This window comes from Calliphora vicina, chromosome 3, assembly GCF_958450345.1.
Source record: "Calliphora vicina chromosome 3, idCalVici1.1, whole genome shotgun sequence".
NCBI lineage: Eukaryota > Metazoa > Arthropoda > Insecta > Diptera > Calliphoridae > Calliphora > Calliphora vicina.
This window is the reverse complement of record NC_088782.1, coordinates 82,936,769-82,959,285: the sequence shown is the minus strand read 5'-3', so window position 1 is coordinate 82,959,285 and position 22,517 is coordinate 82,936,769. Positions and strand designations below refer to the sequence as shown.

At 34.5% G+C, this 22,517-nt stretch overlaps 1 protein-coding gene across 1 annotated transcript; it reads left to right on the top strand.

Moving 5' to 3' along the window:
• The first annotated feature begins 1,334 nt into the window (after positions 1-1,334).
• On the top strand, positions 1,335-6,790 carry LOC135955572 (uncharacterized). Its single transcript, XM_065505926.1, has 2 exons — positions 1,335-4,113; positions 4,194-6,790. The coding sequence occupies exons 1-2, from the start codon at positions 1,335-1,337 to the stop codon at positions 6,788-6,790; spliced, it is 5,376 nt and encodes a 1,791-aa protein (XP_065361998.1).
• The last annotated feature ends 15,727 nt before the right edge of the window (positions 6,791-22,517 follow it).

The window sequence follows — 22,517 nt, the reverse complement described above, 5'->3', positions numbered from 1 at the left end:
ACTCATAATGTGTGCCTCTCAAACTGTAACATATCTGCGGTTGTTATTAATATTAAATAAAAGCTTTGAGTTGATCATTGATCGTAAGTATGGCAACGCTGAATGTTTGCAGCGACTCGTATATTCTTTTTTTTAATAGATTTTTATTGTTTCAATAATATATTAGTTACAATGGCCCATAATCATAGTCAAAAATAAAGTACATTTTAAGAGAATTAAACTCGACTTTACTTAAGAGTGGACTTTAGTTCTATCATAGACAAGTTAAAGTATACTTCTGACGCTGAAGTCGACTCTAAATATAAAACTAGCTGAAGTTGTTTTTAACTCGTTTTTAACGCCGTGTCGCCGAATGGCTCATAAGCGAGCTGAAATTTTATTATTTGTCTTTATTATTTTATTATTTGTCATTGTATAATTTTGTATTTCATTTAAAATATTTATTTGAATTTATATGGCGTCCTGTGAGCCGCCTTAATGTTTTGTTTATTTGTCTTATATACCTATTTGTTAGTGAAGATTATGTATTAGTTGTTGTTCCTTTTTACATTGATCTCACTGCAGTGCTTTTGTTTCGTTAAGTTGGTACCGTTAATTTTAATGTGTTATACACATAAATAACTAGTGGTCCAAACAAAATAATATTTAAAAGTAAAGTCAGTTCATAAGGGAAAAGCACTGCGGTAAGTAGATGCAATTTAATTTGTATTTCTTTTATTTTAATGTTAATCATTTTTAATAGAAATATACGCACACAGTGTTACACGCATCGTGTCGCACATTACTGCAAATAATTTAATATTGTTTGTGTCTTATTGGTGTAGTTAAATTCGCCCCTTATGGACAGCCATCGCAGCCAGCGATAACAAATTTTATTTCGCACTTTTTGAGCTGATATTTGCAAAAATTTTGTGGTTCCTTGTCTGCCGGAATAAAACAAAGTTTGCAGATTTTTGTGCGAAGTGGTTCCTTGTCTGCCGGAACAAATACAAATTAATTTGGAAATAAATAAAGTGGTTCCTTGCCTGCCGGAACATAAAATAATTGTTTGAAGATTTCCAAAAGTGGTTCCTTGCCTGCCGGAACATAAAATACATTTTTTAAAAATATTTAAAGTGGTTCCTTGTCTGCCGGAACAAATAAAATTAAATCTGAAATATTTTAAAGTGGTTCCCTTTCTGCCGGAACAAATAAAAATATATTTAAAACATTTTGGTGCTTATTTGCTGTGATTTTTATGAGATTTTGTGTGCTCTTTGAGAAACGCTTGTGATTATTTGTGGTTCATAATGCATCGCTCCCCAGCAAGAAAAAGCCAGCGATTACAGTCAACAATGAGCCAGCCTAGTAGTGGTTCCTCGCCTGCCGGAACAAAAATTGTTTCTCAACAAGTGGCTCCATCGGTCGCCGGAGTTTCTTCTTTGCCTGCCAGTTCCCATGTCGCCGGAACATCTTTGACTCCCTCCGCCGCTGGAGTGCCTCCACAAAACGTAAGTACCATTGACGTCACAACAAATCAACCAATTGTAATTGCTCCTTCTGTCGCCGGAGTGCCTACAAGTTCCACCGCCGCCGGAACAACTTATGCCATAGCTACCACAGTTGCCAATGTTCAACATAACCAACAAAATTTTGCTGAAAATAATTTAAGCTCTTCTGCACAGCTTAATTTGGAAGGCCTTCAAAGTCAGATCAACATTCTTCAGGCCCAGTTGTTAAATGCCCAGCGAGCGTTGTCGATTGCCACAAACGCTAATTCGACGCCGAGTTCTTCAGCCGCCATGCCACAGCCATCCAATATGGCGCCGCCAGTAACGGGTACCAGCGAAGTCAACGTTGACAATTCTGCCTCAGCCAACGTTGACTGCACTGAACGTCGTACGCCATTTTATTCGGTAAGCTGCAATGAAAATAATTTTTCGAATTTGTGTGGAAGTCAACCGTTGCCGCCAAATTTCCGATTGTCTCAAAATGGTGGTTCGTTATTGATGCATCGAAAAATTTATGATTTACCGGATTTTAGTGGCTCGCCTGAAGATTGGCCCATGTTCTCAACGGCTTTTAATCAATCGACTGCTGTTTATAATTATAATAATTTTGAAAATTGTTTAAGGCTCCAAAAAGCATTGAAGGGTGATGCCCGTGAATGTGTGAAGTCGTTGCTGATCCATGCAGATAACGTGAGTATGGTTATTGAACAATTGTGTTTTCAATATGGTCGCCCAGAGATGCTTATTCGTTGCCAGCTACAACAAGTGAAAGAAATTTCGCCCATTAGTGAAAGTGCTGTGGATAAACTTGTGCCCTTTGCTGTTAAAGTGCGGAATCTTGCCGCCTTTTTGGAAACTGCTAATGGACAACAGCATTTAGCTAATCCAACATTAATGGAAGAATTGGTCGGAAAGCTTCCAATGAGTAAACGAATGGAGTGGGCCCGCTGTGCCTCAACAATAAAACCATACCCAACTATTTTGGATTTTAGCAAATGGCTCAAAGATGTTGCTGATTTGGTAAGAATGGTGCAAACTACAAGTGGAAATCGTCAAAATAATGAACCAAAAAGAAAAGTTGTCCTTCATGCTGCTGATGGTCAACGTAAACAACAAGAATGCCCTATGTGCCAGGCAAATCATAAAATATTTGATTGTAGAAAATTTGGTTCTTTAAGTATGCCTAATCGTTGGAGTGAAGTGAAAAAAATGAGGTTATGTTTTTCGTGTCTCGGTTGTGGACATTCGAGTAGATTTTGCCGTTATCGAAAGACGTGTCCCGTAGATGGTTGCCTAAGAAAACATAACAAATTATTACATGATGTCAAGATTATTGATGGTGGAAAAAATGAGCTTTCGTCAGAGTCGCCTGCTCCAAGTGGTTCCACAAATGAAAATGAGTCTGTTCTTAGCTGTGTGTCTAAAGCTGCAGATAAAGGTGTGTTGTTGTTCCGAGTGGTGCCAATTGTGCTTTATGGTCCCAGTAACAAAATTGAAACCTATGCGTTGTTGGATGAAGGTTCGTCGGTTACTATGGTGGACAGCTCCTTGGTGAAGAAACTTGGTCTTCAGGGGCATCAAAGTCAATTGAATTTAAATTGGTATGCTGTTAAGGCATCGCAAGAAACGGCAACAGTGGTTGATATGCACGTAAGTGGAATTGGTAAGCAGAGAAAATATGCCTTGCGAAACGTTTATGGAGTTTCAAATTTAAAATTGCCGGCCCAAAGCTTCAATATGGATTTAAGTCGCCATCCTGGTTTGCCCATTAAATTATATAATGATGTTGTTCCCAAAGTTCTGATTGGATTAGATCATTGTCATCTGGGACTTCCTGATGAAATTGTGTCTCTGGATGAAAATGGTCCATATGCTGCTAACACCCCATTAGGATGGGTCGTATTTGGGAAAATGATGGGTAAGCAATCTAGCGAAAATTTGTGTCTTTTGTCAGTTCAGCCAGAGCAAAGACTCTATGACTTAGTGGCAAATTATTTTGAAACGGAGAATTTTGGTGTGAAATTATTGCCGGTCATAGAATCAAAGGATGACTTACGGGCTCGAAAAATATTGAACGAAACTACAGTTAAGATTGATGGTAGATTCCAAACTCGGCTCTTGTGGCGTGCAGATGATGTTGTGTTGCCTGATAGCTACTCCATGGCTCTAAATAGACTTGTTGGTATTGAGCGAAAGATGAAAAGAAGTCCTGAATTTGGTGCTGCCTACAAATCCATCATGAGGGATTATTTGTCCAAGAGCTATATACGTAAATTGTCGCCTATTGAAGTTGCTGATTTGTGCCCCAGGACTTGGTATCTTCCACATTTTGGAGTGGTTAATCCTAATAAGCCGGGAAAAATTCGTTTGGTGTTTGATGCTGCCGCAACTGTTGAAGGTGTTTCCCTGAATTCTAAACTGCTAAAAGGCCCGCAGCAATATAAGCCGCTGCCATCGGTTTTATTTAATTTTCGAGTTGGTGCTGTAGCAGTGTGTGGAGACATCAAAGAAATGTTTCACCAGGTTATTGTAGCTCCTGAAGATAGATGCTCTCAAAGATTCCTTTGGCGCGAAGACACTAGAGAACCACCTGATTCTTATGAAATGCTCGTTATGACTTTTGGTGCTGCTTGCTCGCCTTGCGTAGCCCATTATGTCAAAGAAACAAATGCCCTAAGCTATCGTGATAAATATCCTGTGCAGTGAAGTCGATTGTTGATCATCATTATGTAGATGATTTTGTGGATAGTTTTCCGACGTCAGCAAGGGCCATTGAGATTGCCAAACAAGTGCGCGACATTCATAAATCAGCTGGGTTTGAACTACGTAATTTTTCATCGAACTCTTCAAAAGTAATTGTGGCTCTTAAAGGTACAGTGGAAAGTCCGGTGAATTTTTCCAGCGATGTCAACCAGCTACAATCAGAGAAGATACTTGGTATGTATTGGCAACCTAAAGATGATACTTTCAGGTTCAATTTGAAGTTCCACAACGTGAATGCTGATGTTATAGAAGGTATGAGGTGTCCAACAAAACGCGAGCTTTTAAGTGTGGTTATGTCTGTTTTTGATCCACTTGGCTTCCTGAGCTACTACATGATAACGGCAAAGTTACTGATGCGTGAAGTTTGGAGACACAATATACGATGGGATGATGCATTGCCCGGAGAATTAAACGAGATGTGGAATAATTGGCGCCAAGAGCTACAAAATGTCATCAATGTTAAAGTGCCTCGATTTTATTTTAGAAATGGTTTTCCTTCTCGCCTGGAACTACATGTTTTTGTCGACGCTAGTGAAGATGCATTTGGTGCCGTGTCATACTGGAGGTCTATAAATGCTGATAACAAAATTGAAGTGACTTTTGTAGCTGCAAAAACTAGATGTGCTCCTCTGAAAGCGATGAGTATTCCTCGGCTCGAACTTCAGGCTGCTGTATTGGGTACTCGTTTGATGGGTACAATTTTGAAGGAACATTCCATTAAGGTATCAAAAATCGTTTGCTGGAGTGATTCAACCACCGTAGTTAGTTGGATTGGATCTGAAAGTCGAAGATATAAACCTTTTGTTGCCCATAGAATTACTGAGATTCTTGATTCTACTAGCCCAGCAGATTGGAGATGGCTGCCAACAAATCTTAATGTTGCCGATGAAACTACCAGAATGAAAAGCCAGGTTAATTTTTCAGATGATTGCCGCTGGTTTACGGGACCTAAATTTCTATACGAATATGAAGATGAATGGCCAAAAACGCAGGAAATACCTACTTGTAGCCTAGACACTGAAGAACTTCGTCCCAAATTTGCTTTGCTGGTAAATACCCCTGTTGTTTTTGAATTCGATAGATTTTCATCATATTTGAAATTAAAACGTACGATTGCCTGGGTGTTACGTTTTATAAATCGTTGCCAAAAGAAGATTGATCCTGAAGAAGAAAATGGTTTAACTACTGCAGAGTTAAAAAGTGCTGACATTTGTCTTTGCCGTCAAGCCCAACGAGAACATTTTAGCCCTGAAATTGAAATGATTAAAAATGAAGGTACTTTGCCCAAAAATAGTGAGTTGTATGCCCTGTCTCCATATATGGATGAAAATTCATTACTTCGAGTTTATGGTCGTGTGGATGCAGCTAGTTGGTTACCATTGGATATAAGGCGACCGATTATATTGCCGTCGTTTCATCCTGTCACCGAGTTGTTTGTGGCCCATGTACACGAAAAAATGAAACATCAAAATTTTGAAGCTACAGTTTGTGAAATTCGAAGATCATTTTGGATTCCCCGCCTTAGAAAAATTTTGCGTAAGCGCGTTTCTAATTGTTTTATTTGCAGATTTCGTCGTACATTGCCGGTGCCACCACTTATGGGTTCTTTGCCAAAAGACAGATTGACGCCATATATTCGTCCATTTTCCTACACTGGTTTGGACTATTTTGGTCCACTCATTGTAACCATTGGTCGTCGCCATGAAAAACGCTGGGTGGCCTTATTTACTTGCCTGACCATAAGAGCCATTCATTTGGAAGTCGCTTTCGATTTGTCAACCGATGCGTGTATTCTTGCCATACGCAATTTTATAAATCGACGTGGCCTGCCTACAAGACTGAGGAGCGATAATGGTACAAATTTTGTTGGTGCTGATAAAGTTGCCAAGAGGTTCAGAGAAGTATTTGATGTGGCTCAAATTCAAGATGAACTTACATCTAAAGGTATAGACTGGCAGTTTAATTGTCCACATAATCCTGCAGAAGGTGGTATATGGGAACGGATGGTCCAATGTGTAAAGCGTGTGTTGCAGTCAACTTTGAAAGAATCCGCTCCTCGTGAACACACACTGCAAAGTTTCCTGATTGAAGCGGAAAATATTATGAATTCCCGTCCGTTGACACACTTGCCGTTGAGCCACGAAGATGAAGAACCACTAACGCCTAATAATTTTTTGTTGGGTTGCCCTAATACAACACAAACTCCTGCCGGAGCAAAAGACGAACAGCCTGTTGTACTAAAAAAGCAGTGGCGCATTTCCCGTCAGCTACGTGATCACTTCTGGAACAGGTGGATAAAGGAATATTTGCCCACGTTGACTAGACGCTCCAAATGGTGTCAACGTACGAAGCCTATTGCTATTGGTGATTTGGTTCTAATTTGCGATCCAGCCGTGTCCCGTAGAGATTGGAAACGAGGCAGAGTGGAAGAGGTGTTTAAAGGTAGATATGGTGTTATTCGTCGTGCTGATGTACGTACTAGTACAGGAATACTAAAGCGACCTGTTTCCAAACTTGCTGTCCTTGATTTGGAGTAGTGAATCGTAGCCAATCCACGGGGGTGGGGATGTCGCCGAATGGCTCATAAGCGAGCTGAAATTTTATTATTTGTCTTTATTATTTTATTATTTGTCATTGTATAATTTTGTATTTCATTTAAAATATTTATTTGAATTTATATGGCGTCCTGTGAGCCGCCTTAATGTTTTGTTTATTTGTCTTATATACCTATTTGTTAGTGAAGATTATGTATTAGTTGTTGTTCCTTTTTACATTGATCTCACTGCAGTGCTTTTGTTTCGTTAAGTTGGTACCGTTAATTTTAATGTGTTATACACATAAATAACTAGTGGTCCAAACAAAATAATATTTAAAAGTAAAGTCAGTTCATAAGGGAAAAGCACTGCGGTAAGTAGATGCAATTTAATTTGTATTTCTTTTATTTTAATGTTAATCATTTTTAATAGAAATAAACGCACACAGTGTTACACGCATCGTGTCGCACATTACTGCAAATAATTTAAAATTGTTTGTGTCTTATTGGTGTAGTTAAATTCGCCCCTTATGGACAACCATCGCAGCCAGCGATAACACGCCGAGTAAAAAAGTTCGTCACAAAGTAAAAAAATGTTTAAGTTTAAGTTGGTAGAGATTTTGCAATTATTGAACAGTTATCAATAAAATTAGTACCAAAATATGGTAATTATGATATTAATCTTATCTTTTCCATTTTTCTACAACAAACAACTTTCTTTCTTTAGATGTCCCGGTTACTTTTATTGTTTACGTTTTTTGGATTTTTTTTTAATTTTGTATGTCAGCTGTTCAGCGTTGCCACTTGTCTGTTTTTTTGTTGTATATTGTATGAAAACATTTTCTACATTTGCGGTGGCACCCAGTTAAAGTCGGTTCAATTTAAAATATACTTTAATTTTGACTATGGTTGCAAATTAATAAAAAGCTGGTTTTTATTTTAAAGTTGTTTTTAAAAAGAACCGACTTTAGTGTTTGACTATGATTATGGGCCAATTTTTTGAAAGCTTATACTTAAGATATCAATTAATATAAATTTTTCTACTTAATAATTTTAATTCAAATTTGGATTTCTTATAAATTCATTTGTAATATTTAGATTACGGGAAAGAAGCTGTCGCCGAATGGCTCATAATCGAGCAGAATTGTTATTAATTGTTTTTATTTATTCGTCTTTATTATTTTATTATTTGTGTTTGTATAATTTTGTAATTCATTAAAAATATTTATTTGAAGTTATATGGCTTCCTGTGAGCCGCCTTAATGTTTTGTTTATTTGTCTTATTTACCTATTTGTTAGTGAAGATTATGTATAAGTTGTTGTTCTTTTTTACATTGATCTCACTGCAGTGCAAGGTATATTAATTATAAGGTAGTGTCATCGGCGAATTCAGAATACCGAGCGAATTGGTTATATTTTTTTATATGTAGTTGTGCCTGCATTTGAAGGCGAATTGGCTGGCAGGGAAAAATGTCAAAAACAGCTCACAAATAAATCAAAGCGAATTTTTGTTAAACAAAAAATTTTTATAAATTTGAATCTCTTTGTTATTTAATTTGATGTTTTTAAAAATAAAACTAATTTCGTGTAGTATTATTATTGGTTTTAAAACATAAACGAATTTAACAGCAAAACAAAGTTTGACATTTACAAAATGTAAACAAATTTTGACATTTATAATGCACTACGGCGAAAAATGAACATAGTAGCAAAAAACGATCAGCTGGTCTGATAACACTACCTTATAATTAATATACCTTGCTGCAGTGCTTTTGTTTCGTTAAGTTGGTACCGTTATTTTTAATGTGTTATACATATACATAAATAACTAGTGGTCCAAATAAAATAATAATTTAAAGTAAAGTCAGTTCATAAGGGAAAAGCACTGCGGTAAGTAGTTGAACATTATTTGTATTTGTTTTATTTAATTTTTTTAATAGAAATAAACGCACATTACTGCAAATTATTTAAAATTGTTTGTGTCTCTTTTTTGGAGTTGTTAAATTCGCCCCTTATGGACGACCATCGCATCCAGCGATAACAAAAGCTATAAAAACCCTGATTATTGTGAAAAAAAATGTTTATAAGCAAAAACGTAACATAAATTTTTATCAACATATTTCATTTATGTGTGGATAGCTAGAGTATCGACAACGATCAGAGAAGTTTTTTGACGCGATGCTGAGTTTTTCTTTAACTAATTTTATATTCGATAGTGCGTGTAACGTTGACGTCGAAAAATAAATTGGCAGTTTGTACATAATGTGTTCATTAAATAATAGTTTTCTATCCAGAATTACACCCTGATATTTTACTTTATCTACCCAAGGAACATTCTCGTTATCACACAGAAAAAACTAAATTTCGTACTCAAACACAAATTTTATAAAATCAAACAAATATTTTACTGAAATAGGACCTATCACAAAATTCACAAAATCAAACACTACATTTCGTAATATTTTTATTGAAAAAAAAATATTTTTTGTCTTATTAAAATATTGTTACTATTAATAAAATATAATATTTGAATATCCTCCAAATATCAAACAATTTTTTGATATTTGGAGGATAAACAAATAATTGGTTTTGAGTACAAATTCAAACATTTTTATATTCATAAAAATATTCATAAAAAATACAATTAAAAATTAGTAAAACTTTTATAGAAAATACTGTTATAAACAACATTTTCTATAGAAAATACTGTTATAAACAACATTTTCTATAGAAAATACTATTATAAACAACATTTTCTATAGAAAATACTATTATAAACAACATTTTCTATAGAAAATACTGTTATAAATAATGTTTTCTATAGAAAATACTGTTATAAATAATGTTTTCTATAGAAAATACTGTTGAAAATAATGTTTTCTATAGAAAATACTGTTGAAAATAATATTTTCTATAGAAAATACTGTTATAAACAATATTTTCTATAGAAAATATTGCTTAACAGTATTGCCAACTATTGTAATATCATACTTACCGAACGTTAAGCATGAACTCCAATATTATCGACATCATTCAGTTCAACAATACCCGGTCTGGACAATGCAGACCACAAAATGGACAAACATTTAAACCCATTTACATAAAAATTTTATATTTTTTTTAATATTTATTTTTGCAACTGTCTGTCTAATTACATACATAAATTTGTTTTTGTTTCATAGTAAACAAAAAAAAATATAAAGTCATTTAAAAAAAAATAGTCGATTCTATTAAAATGTTTCTTAAAACCAAATAAAATATTTGTAAAGAAAAAAAGTTGTTTGTGTTGCCTATGGTTTAACAAATTATAAAAATGTTTCGTAATATAAAAACGTTCTTGATTTGCAGTACAATAAATAAAGAAAATTTAAGAATAAATATGCGTTTTTGTTTATTTAAAAAGTTGTCAGCATTGTTAAAAGCAAAATTTAAAATCAATAAATATGTTAATAATACTAAAATATAAATTTTATTTCAAACAAGCGTTTGTTTGGAAATATTTAATTCATAATTTTTTTGTGCAATAATAATATTAGTTTGCGGAATAAATGTATTTTTACTTCTTCTTGTAAAATAAATTGATTGTGTTTTTGTGGGATTTATCATAATTTTCCATTTTTTAAAATACTCAATGACAATCGAAGCTGCTGATTCTAAATTGTTTATTATATCTTCTGATAATATTTCCGAACTGAGAATTGCTGTATCATCTGCAAAAATTGAAGAGTTACAACCACGCAGAACAGGAAAATCATGTGTAAAAATGTTATATAATATAGGAGACAAACGTGATCCTTGAGGACATCCTGCTGGAATATCATAGGTTTGTGAATAGATTTCTCCAATGTGTACTTTAAATGTTCTGTTAGACAAAAAGCTTCTAATTATACGTATGAGAGAAATATCCATTCCTATATTAAATAATTTGTATATTAGAGAATCATGCCATACAGAATCAAATGCTGCTTTTGAGCCAGTATTTCTGATTTTTGGCCATTTGTGATATATCTGTTATCATTTTGTTTGAGTGTAGGAATACAGCTTGCTTTCTTCTTAAGAACTTTGGCTATTTTCCAAAACTTAGAAGAAGCTTTATGTACATTTTCCAAAACATTGTTCCAATGTTGACATTAATAACATTGTTTAAGAAGTTCATTTGAGATTTATAAAGACAATTTTTAAACCTTATCCTTTTTCTTCGTGCGTAGTTTCATAATTTAATAAGCTTTAAAATTGATTGTGGTAATCTTTTCACGAAAATATTTGATATGGGTATTGTTGGAACCCTGACGTCAATAGCATCCTGTAATACTTCCGTAAATTGTTGTATAAGACAGACGATATCTTGTTCTCCAATAATATTCATTTGTAACAGTACATTAGTGTTATTATTAATATGGTCTATAAATGCATTCCAATTTGAGTTCTTATAGTCAAATTTTAGAGAATTTTGACGGTTACAAGAAAAATCAATTGTTGTATGTACCGGTAGATGGTCAGAATTCAATCTGTTAAATGTCTGAGCTCCGGAGACTTTATCAGGAATATTAGTTATAAAGAAATAAAGTACTGATGTGTGAGCCTTCAAATGTGCGAAAGAGCTTAAACACTCAAAAGAAAAAAATCAATTGTATACAATGCCAAACACCAGTCTTGGAAAGCGATGAAGCAATACAGTGTGATCTGTGCAAAAAAACTCTCCACTTGTTCTGTACAAAACTAAATAAAGTAGAAATAGAAGAACTAATGAATGATGACTCTCTTGAATTCAAGTGTCAATTCTGTATGCCTACGAATGATGGTAATATGGTGTTTAAAACAATTTTAAAGAAAATGAGAGAAATGAAAGAAACATTAAAATTTATGTCAAGGCGTATCTAATAAGGTGATGTCGAAAAGCCAGCTGACTATTTTTTGCTCGATTTGTTTTTTCACTTCTAGCTGTCAAAGTTTGTTTACATTTCTTTGTTAATTTAAATTAACGTTTTTGTTTCTTTTAATAAAAAATATAAAATAGTAGAAAAGTGAATAATTGATAATATAAAAGTGAATGGAGTACTTATTGAAAGTAAATTTCACGTATTTATTTATTTTCACCCCTGTTTTTGATTTTTGCAGTCTGCTGTTGTTTAACTGTTTGACAGCTAGCAAATAATTTTACAAAAACAAAGTACATGTTGTTTTTGGTAAAGTAGTATTTGTTGTAGAATTGGGTATACCTGTAAATAAATTAGCCTTGATTTATGTCATCGCAATATGATGATATTTTGAGAGGGGTAAAGCAAAATACACAAAATATAAAATGTTTTCAAAAAGAAATCAAAAATCTAAGAGAAGATGTAAACAAATTAAAATCGTCTATTGCTTTTTTAAATGACATTCGCGTTAAAAATAATTTCATTATAAATGAAATCAAAACAGAAGATAAATCAAACGCAATTGATATTGTTATGGACATTGCTAATAAATCTGGTGCAGAGATAAGTGCAGATAAAATCGAAGATGCCTATTTTATTGGGCATAAAGGTGTAACAAACAAATCGTCCGTGGTGGTCAATTTCGTAGACAACAAAAGCAAAGTTGCATTCTTAAAAGAGAAGAAAAAACTGCGTGATGTGGAAGGAATGAAGATCGTTTTTGTCAACGACTTCTTATCAAAAGAAAGTCTTGAGGTTTTAAAACATGCAGTCTCTAAAAACTTCAAGTATATCTACACGTATGCAAGAAAAATTTTTGTTAAGAAAATGAATGGTTCAAGGCAGATTCGAGTAAGGTCTATGGAGGATGTTGATGGTCTTTTGATGAAGTTTGCTGTTGGTGTATCTAAGCGTACTTGTGCCCGCAGTGCTGTTTATGATGATGATGACGATGATGATCCGTGTGCATGCTTTATGTCCTCAAATTAATGATTTTGTATGTGTATCAACTATTATTTAATATATTATTCAACTATGAATTCAAATTACTTTAAAAGTGTTAACGCTTATAATTCTTTTACTTCTGAAAATAATAAACAAAATTTTAATGTTATTTCTATTAATATAAGAAGTGTTTCTTCAATAAACAAATTTAATATATTTAAAAATCAAGTCAACTGGTTCAGTAAAAATCACCTATGTCTATATACGATTGATGCTTTTAATGCGACTCACTGCGATAGGATGGATGGATATGGTGGAACAACAATATATATAAACTCCAAATTAACGTATAGAACTATTTTGAACAAAAGTGAAGATAACTTGGATGTTATTGCTATAGAGCTGCGTGAAATTAAATTAAATAATTCTAAACTTGTTGTTGTATCTGTATATCGATCTCAGCGTTGCACAATTAGCAAATTTTTAAGAAAAATGGAAAGAATCTTCGATGAGCTGGGATCTAATATGACATTAATAGTTGGAGATTGTCACAACCATATTACTAGACCCATAAGTAGAACTTGTATAGACTGGATATTTAGTAGTTGTTGCCGTCGTCCACAACTGGTTAATGTAAATACTTGCATTTATTTATTCTTATTTTCTTTTATACATATGCTCTCAAGTAATGTTAACTTTAAATATTGTTTGATTTACTTTGTCTTCTGTACATATGTATATACCTTCGTACGTATTTGTAAAACTAACGGTCACTTTGAATTTGTCACGTAGATATATTAAACACATTAGACTACTTTAAAATAAAAGTTTTAGTTGGTTTTTTAACTGCAGAGAAGGCAAAACACAATCAAATTTTAAAGCTCTCTCTCTCAGTATCTATCCTTTAATAACCTATTAAAACAATATATAATTAAATAAAATAAATTGTTATTAAATAAAACGAAAAAATCGAGTGCTGTTAAAATTAATTTTTGTCTCTGTCGCAAGCCAACAGTTTCTTTAAAATTTTATTATCTTTTAAATATGGAAAAAGGCAATACTGGTGATAGCCATAGCTGCAAAAAATGCGACCAGTTGGATAATGACCACATGGTCATGTGTGACAATTGTGACAAGTGGTATCATTACGCCTGTGTGGGAGTAGATAGTAACGTTGCAAATTATAGTTGGAACTGCGAAATTTGCGAACACACTACATCTGTCACTGCTGCTCCAAATCACACAGTGGGATTTGAGGCTCTTCCGAGCTCATCATCATCACCTGTAGTAATACCACCAAGAATTACAACATCGCTCGCTGCAACTGCCTCAGGCATTACTATTCCTAGCACGTCAACATATGCAACTGCATCAGCAATTTCAGCACTTCCAATAGAAGTAAAACCAACTTCGGAGTCTGCGGCCGTGTATAAACCATTGTCTACATGTAGCATTATGACTACAGCAGGAATGATTCCACTAACAGCAACGACAGCATTTAATAATGCAACTCCAACGTACACATACAAAACACAGCCAGCATCAGTTATTTTTCAACAGCAACAAAAGCACGTGAATGCAAGTATACAAAATACAACAAATGAGAAAAATACGGTGGATGGTATACAAAGGCAAAAAATGCTGCGGCTGGAACGTTTAGAGGAGGAAAGAAAAATTCAATACGAATTTTTAGAGCGTAAATATAAGATTTTATCGCAAAATTATACCCAACCTATTGAACAAACAAATTCCTACGATTTCAGTTTTAATCATCAATCTACTGCACAAATGTCTTCTGCTAGCAGCATAACAAACTCCGCGCTTGCATTTAATATTCCAGAAATAAGTCCTACACCATCGCAACTGGCAGCCAGGCGATCAATACCGCGTGAGCTACCGACATTTAATGGTGACCCGGAAGACTGGCCAATTTTCATCAACAGTTTTCAAAATAGCACAGCTGTGGCCGGATTTTCCAACGTAGAAAATTTGATACGTCTTCAAAGCTGCCTAAAAGGCAAAGCAAAAGAGTTAGTAAAAAGTAAATTGCTTTTGCCTGCGCTTGTGCCTGACATTATTCAAACTCTACAATTATGTTTTGGCCGGCCAGAGCATATTTTAGAACGTGTAATAAATAAAGCTAAAAGCATGCCATGTCCTCGAGATAAGCTGGAGGTAATTATCGAGTTCGCCATAAATGTACAAAATATATGCGCAACAATGGAATCATGTGGACTGGAATCACACCTCAATAACCCAATGTTGGTGAAGGAGCTTGTTGATAAGCTATCAAATCAACATAAACTAAATTGGACAATGCATCAAAGAGATGAACGAATTCCAATAGTGAAGTCATTTAGCGTATGGCTCTATCAAATTGCTGAAGCGGCCAGTAAAGTAGTGACTCCAAACTTTGGTAAAGGAAATGCTACAGTAAATACGCACACGCAAATGAACAACATTGCGAGCAAACTGTGCATTGTTTGTAAGCTTTCAGCTCACAAAGTATATGAGTGTGACAACTTTAAGGAGCTACAACTAAAGCAAAAGTGGGACTTTGTAAAGCAAAATAACTTGTGCCGCCATTGCCTCAATCAACACAAAGGAAAATGTCATAAGGTAAAAGAATGTGGCCTCTCGGGTTGTAAGTACAAACACCATCCATTGTTACACAAGGTATTGAGTACTGAAAGTCAGCTGACATCCCAAACTGTAAGTACGAATGAAATCGAAAATATACAGCGGGGTGCACATATAAATACACACCATTACGATGGCGAAGATAGACCGTTTTTTCGTATATTGCCAATCCGCATTTATTTAAAAAATAACACTTTTAATACCTTTGCTTTTCTAGATGAAGGTTCATCTGTCACCTTAGTAGATGAGAGTGTATTTGGCAGCATACCTTTGGATGGTACACCCGACCCCCTGTGCCTGCAGTGGACGGGCGGAACGACGCGTGAAGAAAATGATTCCGTCAGAACTTCACTGTTAGTTTCAAGTATGCAAAACAACGCACAGTTCAGGCTTTCAAATGTCCACACCGTTAAGCGCTTAGAGTTGCCATCTCAAACTATTAACATGTCAATTATTGCCAAAAAGTTCCCGTACTTAAAAAATTTGCCAAAACAAACAGCTCAACACAACATGTATTAAACATCCACACCTGTGTGTGCCGTCTAAATTAGTGTCTTCAGCTGACACCCGTGCAATGGAAATATTAAAATCGACATGCAAACAGATAGACGGACGCTACGAGGTCGGCTTGATGTGGAAAAATAGCTACACACAGTTGCCAAACAGTTACGATAATACTTTTCGTCGGCTTTTGTGCCTCCACAAAAAATTCATTAAAGATACGTCGCTTCAAGAAAAGATACAAACTCAAATTACCAACTTGCTAGAAAAAGAATATGCAAAAAAATTAAGTCCAGCCGAAATAGATATTCCTGCAGAAAAGGTATGGTATCTACCCATTTTTATAGCATTGAATCCTAACAAACCCAACAAAATACGCTTGGTGTGGGATGCAGCCGCAAAGTCAAACGGCACGTCATTAAACGATTTTATGCTCAGTGGGCCGGATTTGCTGAATCCCTTAGTCGACATACTCCTGGCCTTTCGCATAGGAAAAATTGCAATTTGTGGGGATATCGCTGAGATGTTCCACAGAATCAACGTCCGAGAAAGCGATATGCATGCTCAGAGATTCTTATGGTGGGACAAAAACGACAAGTTGCATCAGCCAAGCCATTATGTCATGCGTGCATTAACTTTCGGTTTAAACTGTGCGCCATGCATCGCCCACTACGTTCGTGACACCAATGCAGAAAAATACAAATCACAATTTCCTCGTGCTGTAGAATCAATTCAGAATCACCATTACGTTGATGATCTAATAGACAGTGAAAATACAGAAGAAGAGGCCGTCAACTTAGCAAAACAAGTGGCAAAAATACACGCCGCCGCTGGATTTCATATACGGAACTGGGCATCTAACTCTGCTGATGTTTTAAAACAGTTGTCCGACGTACCAAAAGAGTCCCAAGACGTCAAGTTGTGGGGAGCCACTGAAATGGTTTTAGGTATGTATTGGGACCCAGTTAATGATGCCTTTAAATATATATTCAGATTCCCACGTCTACACCGAAACGTTATTGATGAGGATAACATACCGACAAAAAGGGAGTGCCTACAGGTTCTTATGTCAATCTTTGACCCATTGGGGTTCCTGTCGTGCCACACAATTGGCTTAAAAATCCTGCTGCAAGATGTTTGGCGTTCACGTATTGGATGGGATGATCAATTAAGTGATTCGTTAAATGCAAAATGGTGCCAATGGAAGGCAACAATACCACATATCAAAGATGTTGAGATTCCACGTTGTTATTCTCCAATGCTCTGTGTCGCTGAAACAATTCAGCTACATACATTTGTTAATGCGGGTGAGTATGCATACTCAGCTGTAAGTTATCTGCTTGTGCAGACCAGAGGCATCGTTACCGTCACCCTCGTAGCTTCTAAGGCCAAAGTAGCACCTCTAAAACCATTGTCGGTATCAAGAATGGAACTACAAGCGGCGCTTGCTGCCCTTCAACCATCATGTTACGTTTCTTATAGTACGTTCATTTCACGAGGATTATCACCACCAGTTCCATGAGGCTGTAATCAATAAAATAAAAAGTCGATTTTATATATTTCGATTACGCGTATTGTACAAGAAGGTACGTATGTCATGCCAGAAATGCAAAAACAATGCTGCTGTGCCGCAGCCGCCACAAATGGCGTTTCTACCAGCCGCACGTTTAGGTGCATTTCAACGCCCATTTACATTCGTTGGAATAGATTACTTCGGTCCTCTACTTGTGACTAGTGGGAGAAGGCGTGGGAGTTAGGGAGTAGTTTTCACCTGCCTTACTGTACGTGCTATTCATATAGAAGTCTCACATAGTTTAGATACCAGTTCGTGTATTTTGTGTATACGTAACTTTGTAGCAAGGCGTGGTGTACCTAGAGAAATATACACAGACAATGGTACTAATTTCAAAGGAACTGCAAAAATTCTGAACGACCAGATAAAACAAATAAAATTTTCTGATGTATCATCCACATTTGATAAAACCAAATGGATGTTTAACCCACCAGGTGCCCCCCATATGGGTGGGGCATGGGAGAGACTCATAAGGTCTGTAAAAAACGTTCTATACGCCTTGTATCCCAGCTTAAATTTTAACGATGAAACATTAAACAAGTAATAGTGCTATATTCGGCTGTGCCGAATCTTAAATACCCTTCACCAAATTATACTTAAAAATTTTAAATATTTTTAGGTAAACAAAATTTAATTTTTTTTACAGTTGTTTTTTGAATTTTTTGGAAAAAAAATTTTTTTTTGTTTGTTTTTGAATTTTTTTTTTTTTTAAATTTAAAAATTTTTTTTTTTAAATTTAAAAATCTTTTTTTTTAAATTTAAACATTTTTTTTTTTTAAATTTTAAAATTTTTTTTTTGTTTTTTAATTTTTTAAAAAAAAAAAAAAAATCAGGTTCAAAATTTTTTTCCCGATTTTGACCCATTGTAGGTCCAACTTTCTATGGTCTTATTTACGTCGTTGCAAATGTCTTTGAAATATCTATCATTAGATATCCATATTGTCTATATTAATGTCTTAGTAATCCAGATATAGGTAAAACAAGTAAGAGTGCTATATTCGGCAATGCCGAATCTTATATACCCTTCACCTTTGTTGTGGATGCATTATTATTTTTTATAATTAGTATATAGGTATGTATGTACATTGCCCACTTTCAGCGTACAGCATCCTAAATTTATCAAGAACACAAAAAACAACAACAACGCCAAACGAAACAGAACACCGAAAGAAAAAACAAAAACAAAATACGCAAGGCAATGAAACCAACACACATCCAAACATACGTTTAATTGAATAAAAAACAACAACAACGCCAAAAGAAACAACACACAAAAGAAAAACAAAATACGAAAAGCATGCACATTCAAACATACGATTTGTTGATTTTTTGTCAAAAAAACCAACACACAACCCAACAAAAGTTTAGTTGTATAAAAAACAACAACAACGCCAAAAGAAACAAAACACAAAAAAAAAACAAAATACGAAAAGCTGCACATCCAACCATTCGTTTTGTTGCTTTTTTGTCAAAGCATGCAATACATTGTGTTTTTTGATAAAATTTTCAGAGGTTGTCTCGGATTTTTGCTCATATCTCCGTTATTTATGGACGGATTTTGCTGATTTTAATTAGCAAAATTCTCGAAAGTATGTCTGACAGAATTGTTGAAGATTTGGATCCCGGAGATATCTGGGGCCTTCAGAAAATTGATTTCAACAGACAGACAGACAGACAGACGGACAGACAGACAGACAGACAGACAGACAGACAGACAGACGGACATGGCTTAATCGACTCCGCTATCTATAAGGATCCAGAATATATATACTTTATAGGGTCGGAAATGAAAAATGTAGAAATTACAAACGGAATGACAAACTTATATATACCCTTCTCACGAAGCTGAAGGGTATAAAAATAGGTCAAAAATCGAGGTTGTCTTGGTTTTTTCCTTATATCTCAGCCATTTGTGGACCGATTTTGCTGATTTTAAATAGCAAAATTCTCGAAAGCATGTCTGACAGAATTATTGAAGATTTGGATCCCGAAGATATCTGGGGTCTTCAGAAAACTGATTTCAACAGACAGACAGACAGACAGACAGACAGACAGACAGACAGACAGACAGACAGACAGACAGACAGACAGACAGACAGACAGACAGACAGACAGACAGACAGACAGACAGACAGACAGACAGACAGACAGACAGACAGACAGACAGACAGACGGGCATGGCTTAATTGACTCCGCTATCTATAAGGATCCAGAATATATATACTTTATAGGGTCGGAAATGAAAAATGTAGAAATTACAAACGGAATGACAAACTTATATATACCCTTCTCACGAAGGTGAAGGGTATAAAAATGCGCTGTGTGAGATAGAGTCAATTATAAATTCCCGGCCGCTTACATTCGTCTCAGTTGAACACGAAGATGACGATGATATCACTCCAAACCATCTACTGCTTGGATCTTGTGATGGCTACAAACCATTTTTCGAAGATAATGGAGATTTACGTCAACGATGTCATCAGACGCAATTATTTGCGGACCACTTTTGGCAACGTTGGGTAAAGGAATATGTTCCGATAATTTCCCGTAGAAGCAAATGGTTTACTAAAGTCCCCCCAGTATCGATCGGCGCCATAGTCATTGTTGTCGATGAAAATCTTCCGCGGAGATGCTGGCCTAAGGGAAAAATTATTGACACCCTTGACTCGCTTACGGGTGGGGGAATGTTGCCGTCGTCCACAACTGGTTAATGTAAATACTTGCATTTATTTATTCTTATTTTCTTTTATACATATGCTCTCAAGTAATGTTAACTTTAAATATTGTTTGATTTACTTTGTCTTCTGTACATATGTATATACCTACGTACGTATTTGTAAAACTAACGGTCACTTTGAATTTGTCACGTAGATATATTAAACACATTAGACTACTTTAAAATAAAAGTTTTAGTTGGTTTTTTAACTGCAGAGAAGGCAAAACACAATAAAATTTTAAAGCTCTCTCTCTTAGTCTCTATCCTTTAATAACCTTTTAAAACAATATATAATTAAATAAAATAAATTGTTATTAAATAAAACGAAAAAATCGAGTGCTGTTAAAATTAATTTTTGTCTCTGTCGCAAGCCAACAGTAAGTAGTATTCCCAGTAAAATTGTTGTTCATAGTATTGAAAACACGATGTCTGATCACAACTTCCTTAGCTGTGGTATTAATTTGAACGTTGAACTCAATAAAAATATAACTGAGTGCAAGAAGAAAATTAACTATGAAAAATTTGGGTCGATTCTAGATAATGTATTAGGCGAAATATGTGACAGAATCCCATCTTCTGATGTATGTGAGAGATTTATCCAAATTTTAACTTCAGCTGCTTTACAAAGTACAGAAATCTTATCAAGGTCATGTAATATACGCTATAAAATTGCTCCTTGGATGACTGAATGCTTATACAGTTTAATATGCTTTAACAATAAACTTTTGAAAATAAGGCGAAGGAACAGACACAAATCTAACATTAGCGAACAATTGAAAAGGATCAGTAAAGTTATAAAATTTTGCAATAAAAAACTAAGGGATGATTACTATATAAACAATCTGAAATCGTTTGGAACTGATGTTACAAAAACATGGCAATTTTTAAATAAACAGCTTTGTCGATCTAATAAAACACAAAATGAGTTAATCGGAGAAGATGGTAGATTTATTTTTGGAGACAGTAACAAGGCAAATGCTCTGAATTCATATTTTTCAGAATGTAGCCATCGATTAATAAGCAAAATAATAAGTTATCCCAATGATGATATTAATATGTTTGGAACATTAATACCTGAACATCATTCTTGGAATTTAGCCAGAATTTGTCAGACAGATGTTGTCAGCATTATTAAATCGCTTAAGCTGAACAAGAGTGTTGCCTACGACAATATAACAACAAAAATTTTGTTGATTAGAAAAAATGTAATATCCCGTGTACTTGTTGAAATTTTTAATAATATGATTGAAACTAAAAAATATCCGGATGTATTAAAGGTACATAAAATCATTCCTATACCCAAAATGCATGGTTCAATGGTGTGGCCGGTGTATTTTTCGATTTTTCAAGGGCCTTTGATTTAGTTCAACATGATATTCTAATAAAAAAAAACTAAGAAACATTGGAGTTGCTTCTGAAACTGTATTTCTTTTTAATGATTATCATAAAAACAGGCTTCAGTTTGTTCAAATTGGTGATTCGAAGAGCAGTTTTTTACCTGTACAATACGGTGTTCCTCAGGGCAGTGTCCTAGGACCATTGCTATTTAAGATATATATCAACGACTTAAAAAATATAAATTTTAACGGCAAACTGATAATGTTTGCGGACGACATATGTCTATTTTATAAATATAATCATGAGAAGGTGTTACAAACGGTAATAGAATATGATGCTGCAATACTAACGGAGTTCGCCCGGCTAAATAAATTAGTTCTTAATTCAGCTAAAACTAAATTTATAAGATTTAGACCGCATGTATGAAGAAAATATGGTAATTCATGTCGATGGATCACTGGTTTACGAATCAAAAGTTGTTGAATATTTGGGAATTCATCTAAGTTATAATTTGTTGTGGGATGTACATATTGCAAAAGTTAATTCAAAAATATCAGCTGCAAGTGGAATTCTTTATAAATTTAGAAAACAATTTAATACAGATGTTAAGTTAATGATTTATCAATCTCTCATACACTCACATTTAACTTATTTGCAATTAATATATGGATGTCGGACGACAAGTTCCTTAAAGAAATTACAATCAGCACAAAACAAGGCACTAAAAACAGTTTATAACCTACCAATGCGTTATTCAACTATCAATTTATATAAATATAATGCAACAAATATCTTGCCAATTCGTGGTTTATACAAACAGCAAATGTTATTGTACATATTTAAGTCTGTACGAGGATTAAGCCCAAGAGCAATCAAATTTTATCAAAATATATGAAGAACGGGTAGATCTACAAGGCAAGCATATAACATACAAATTGCAAGATGTAGTATAACCAAGCAACGTATTGCATTTGTTGGTCCAATTGAATACAATTGCTGAATTCACAACAATTTGTATCGTGTATCTTGTATTAAATACAATTTTTGTTTATTAGTTTGTGAACACCCATTGTATATTGTATGAATGTTTTTGAAAGCGTAG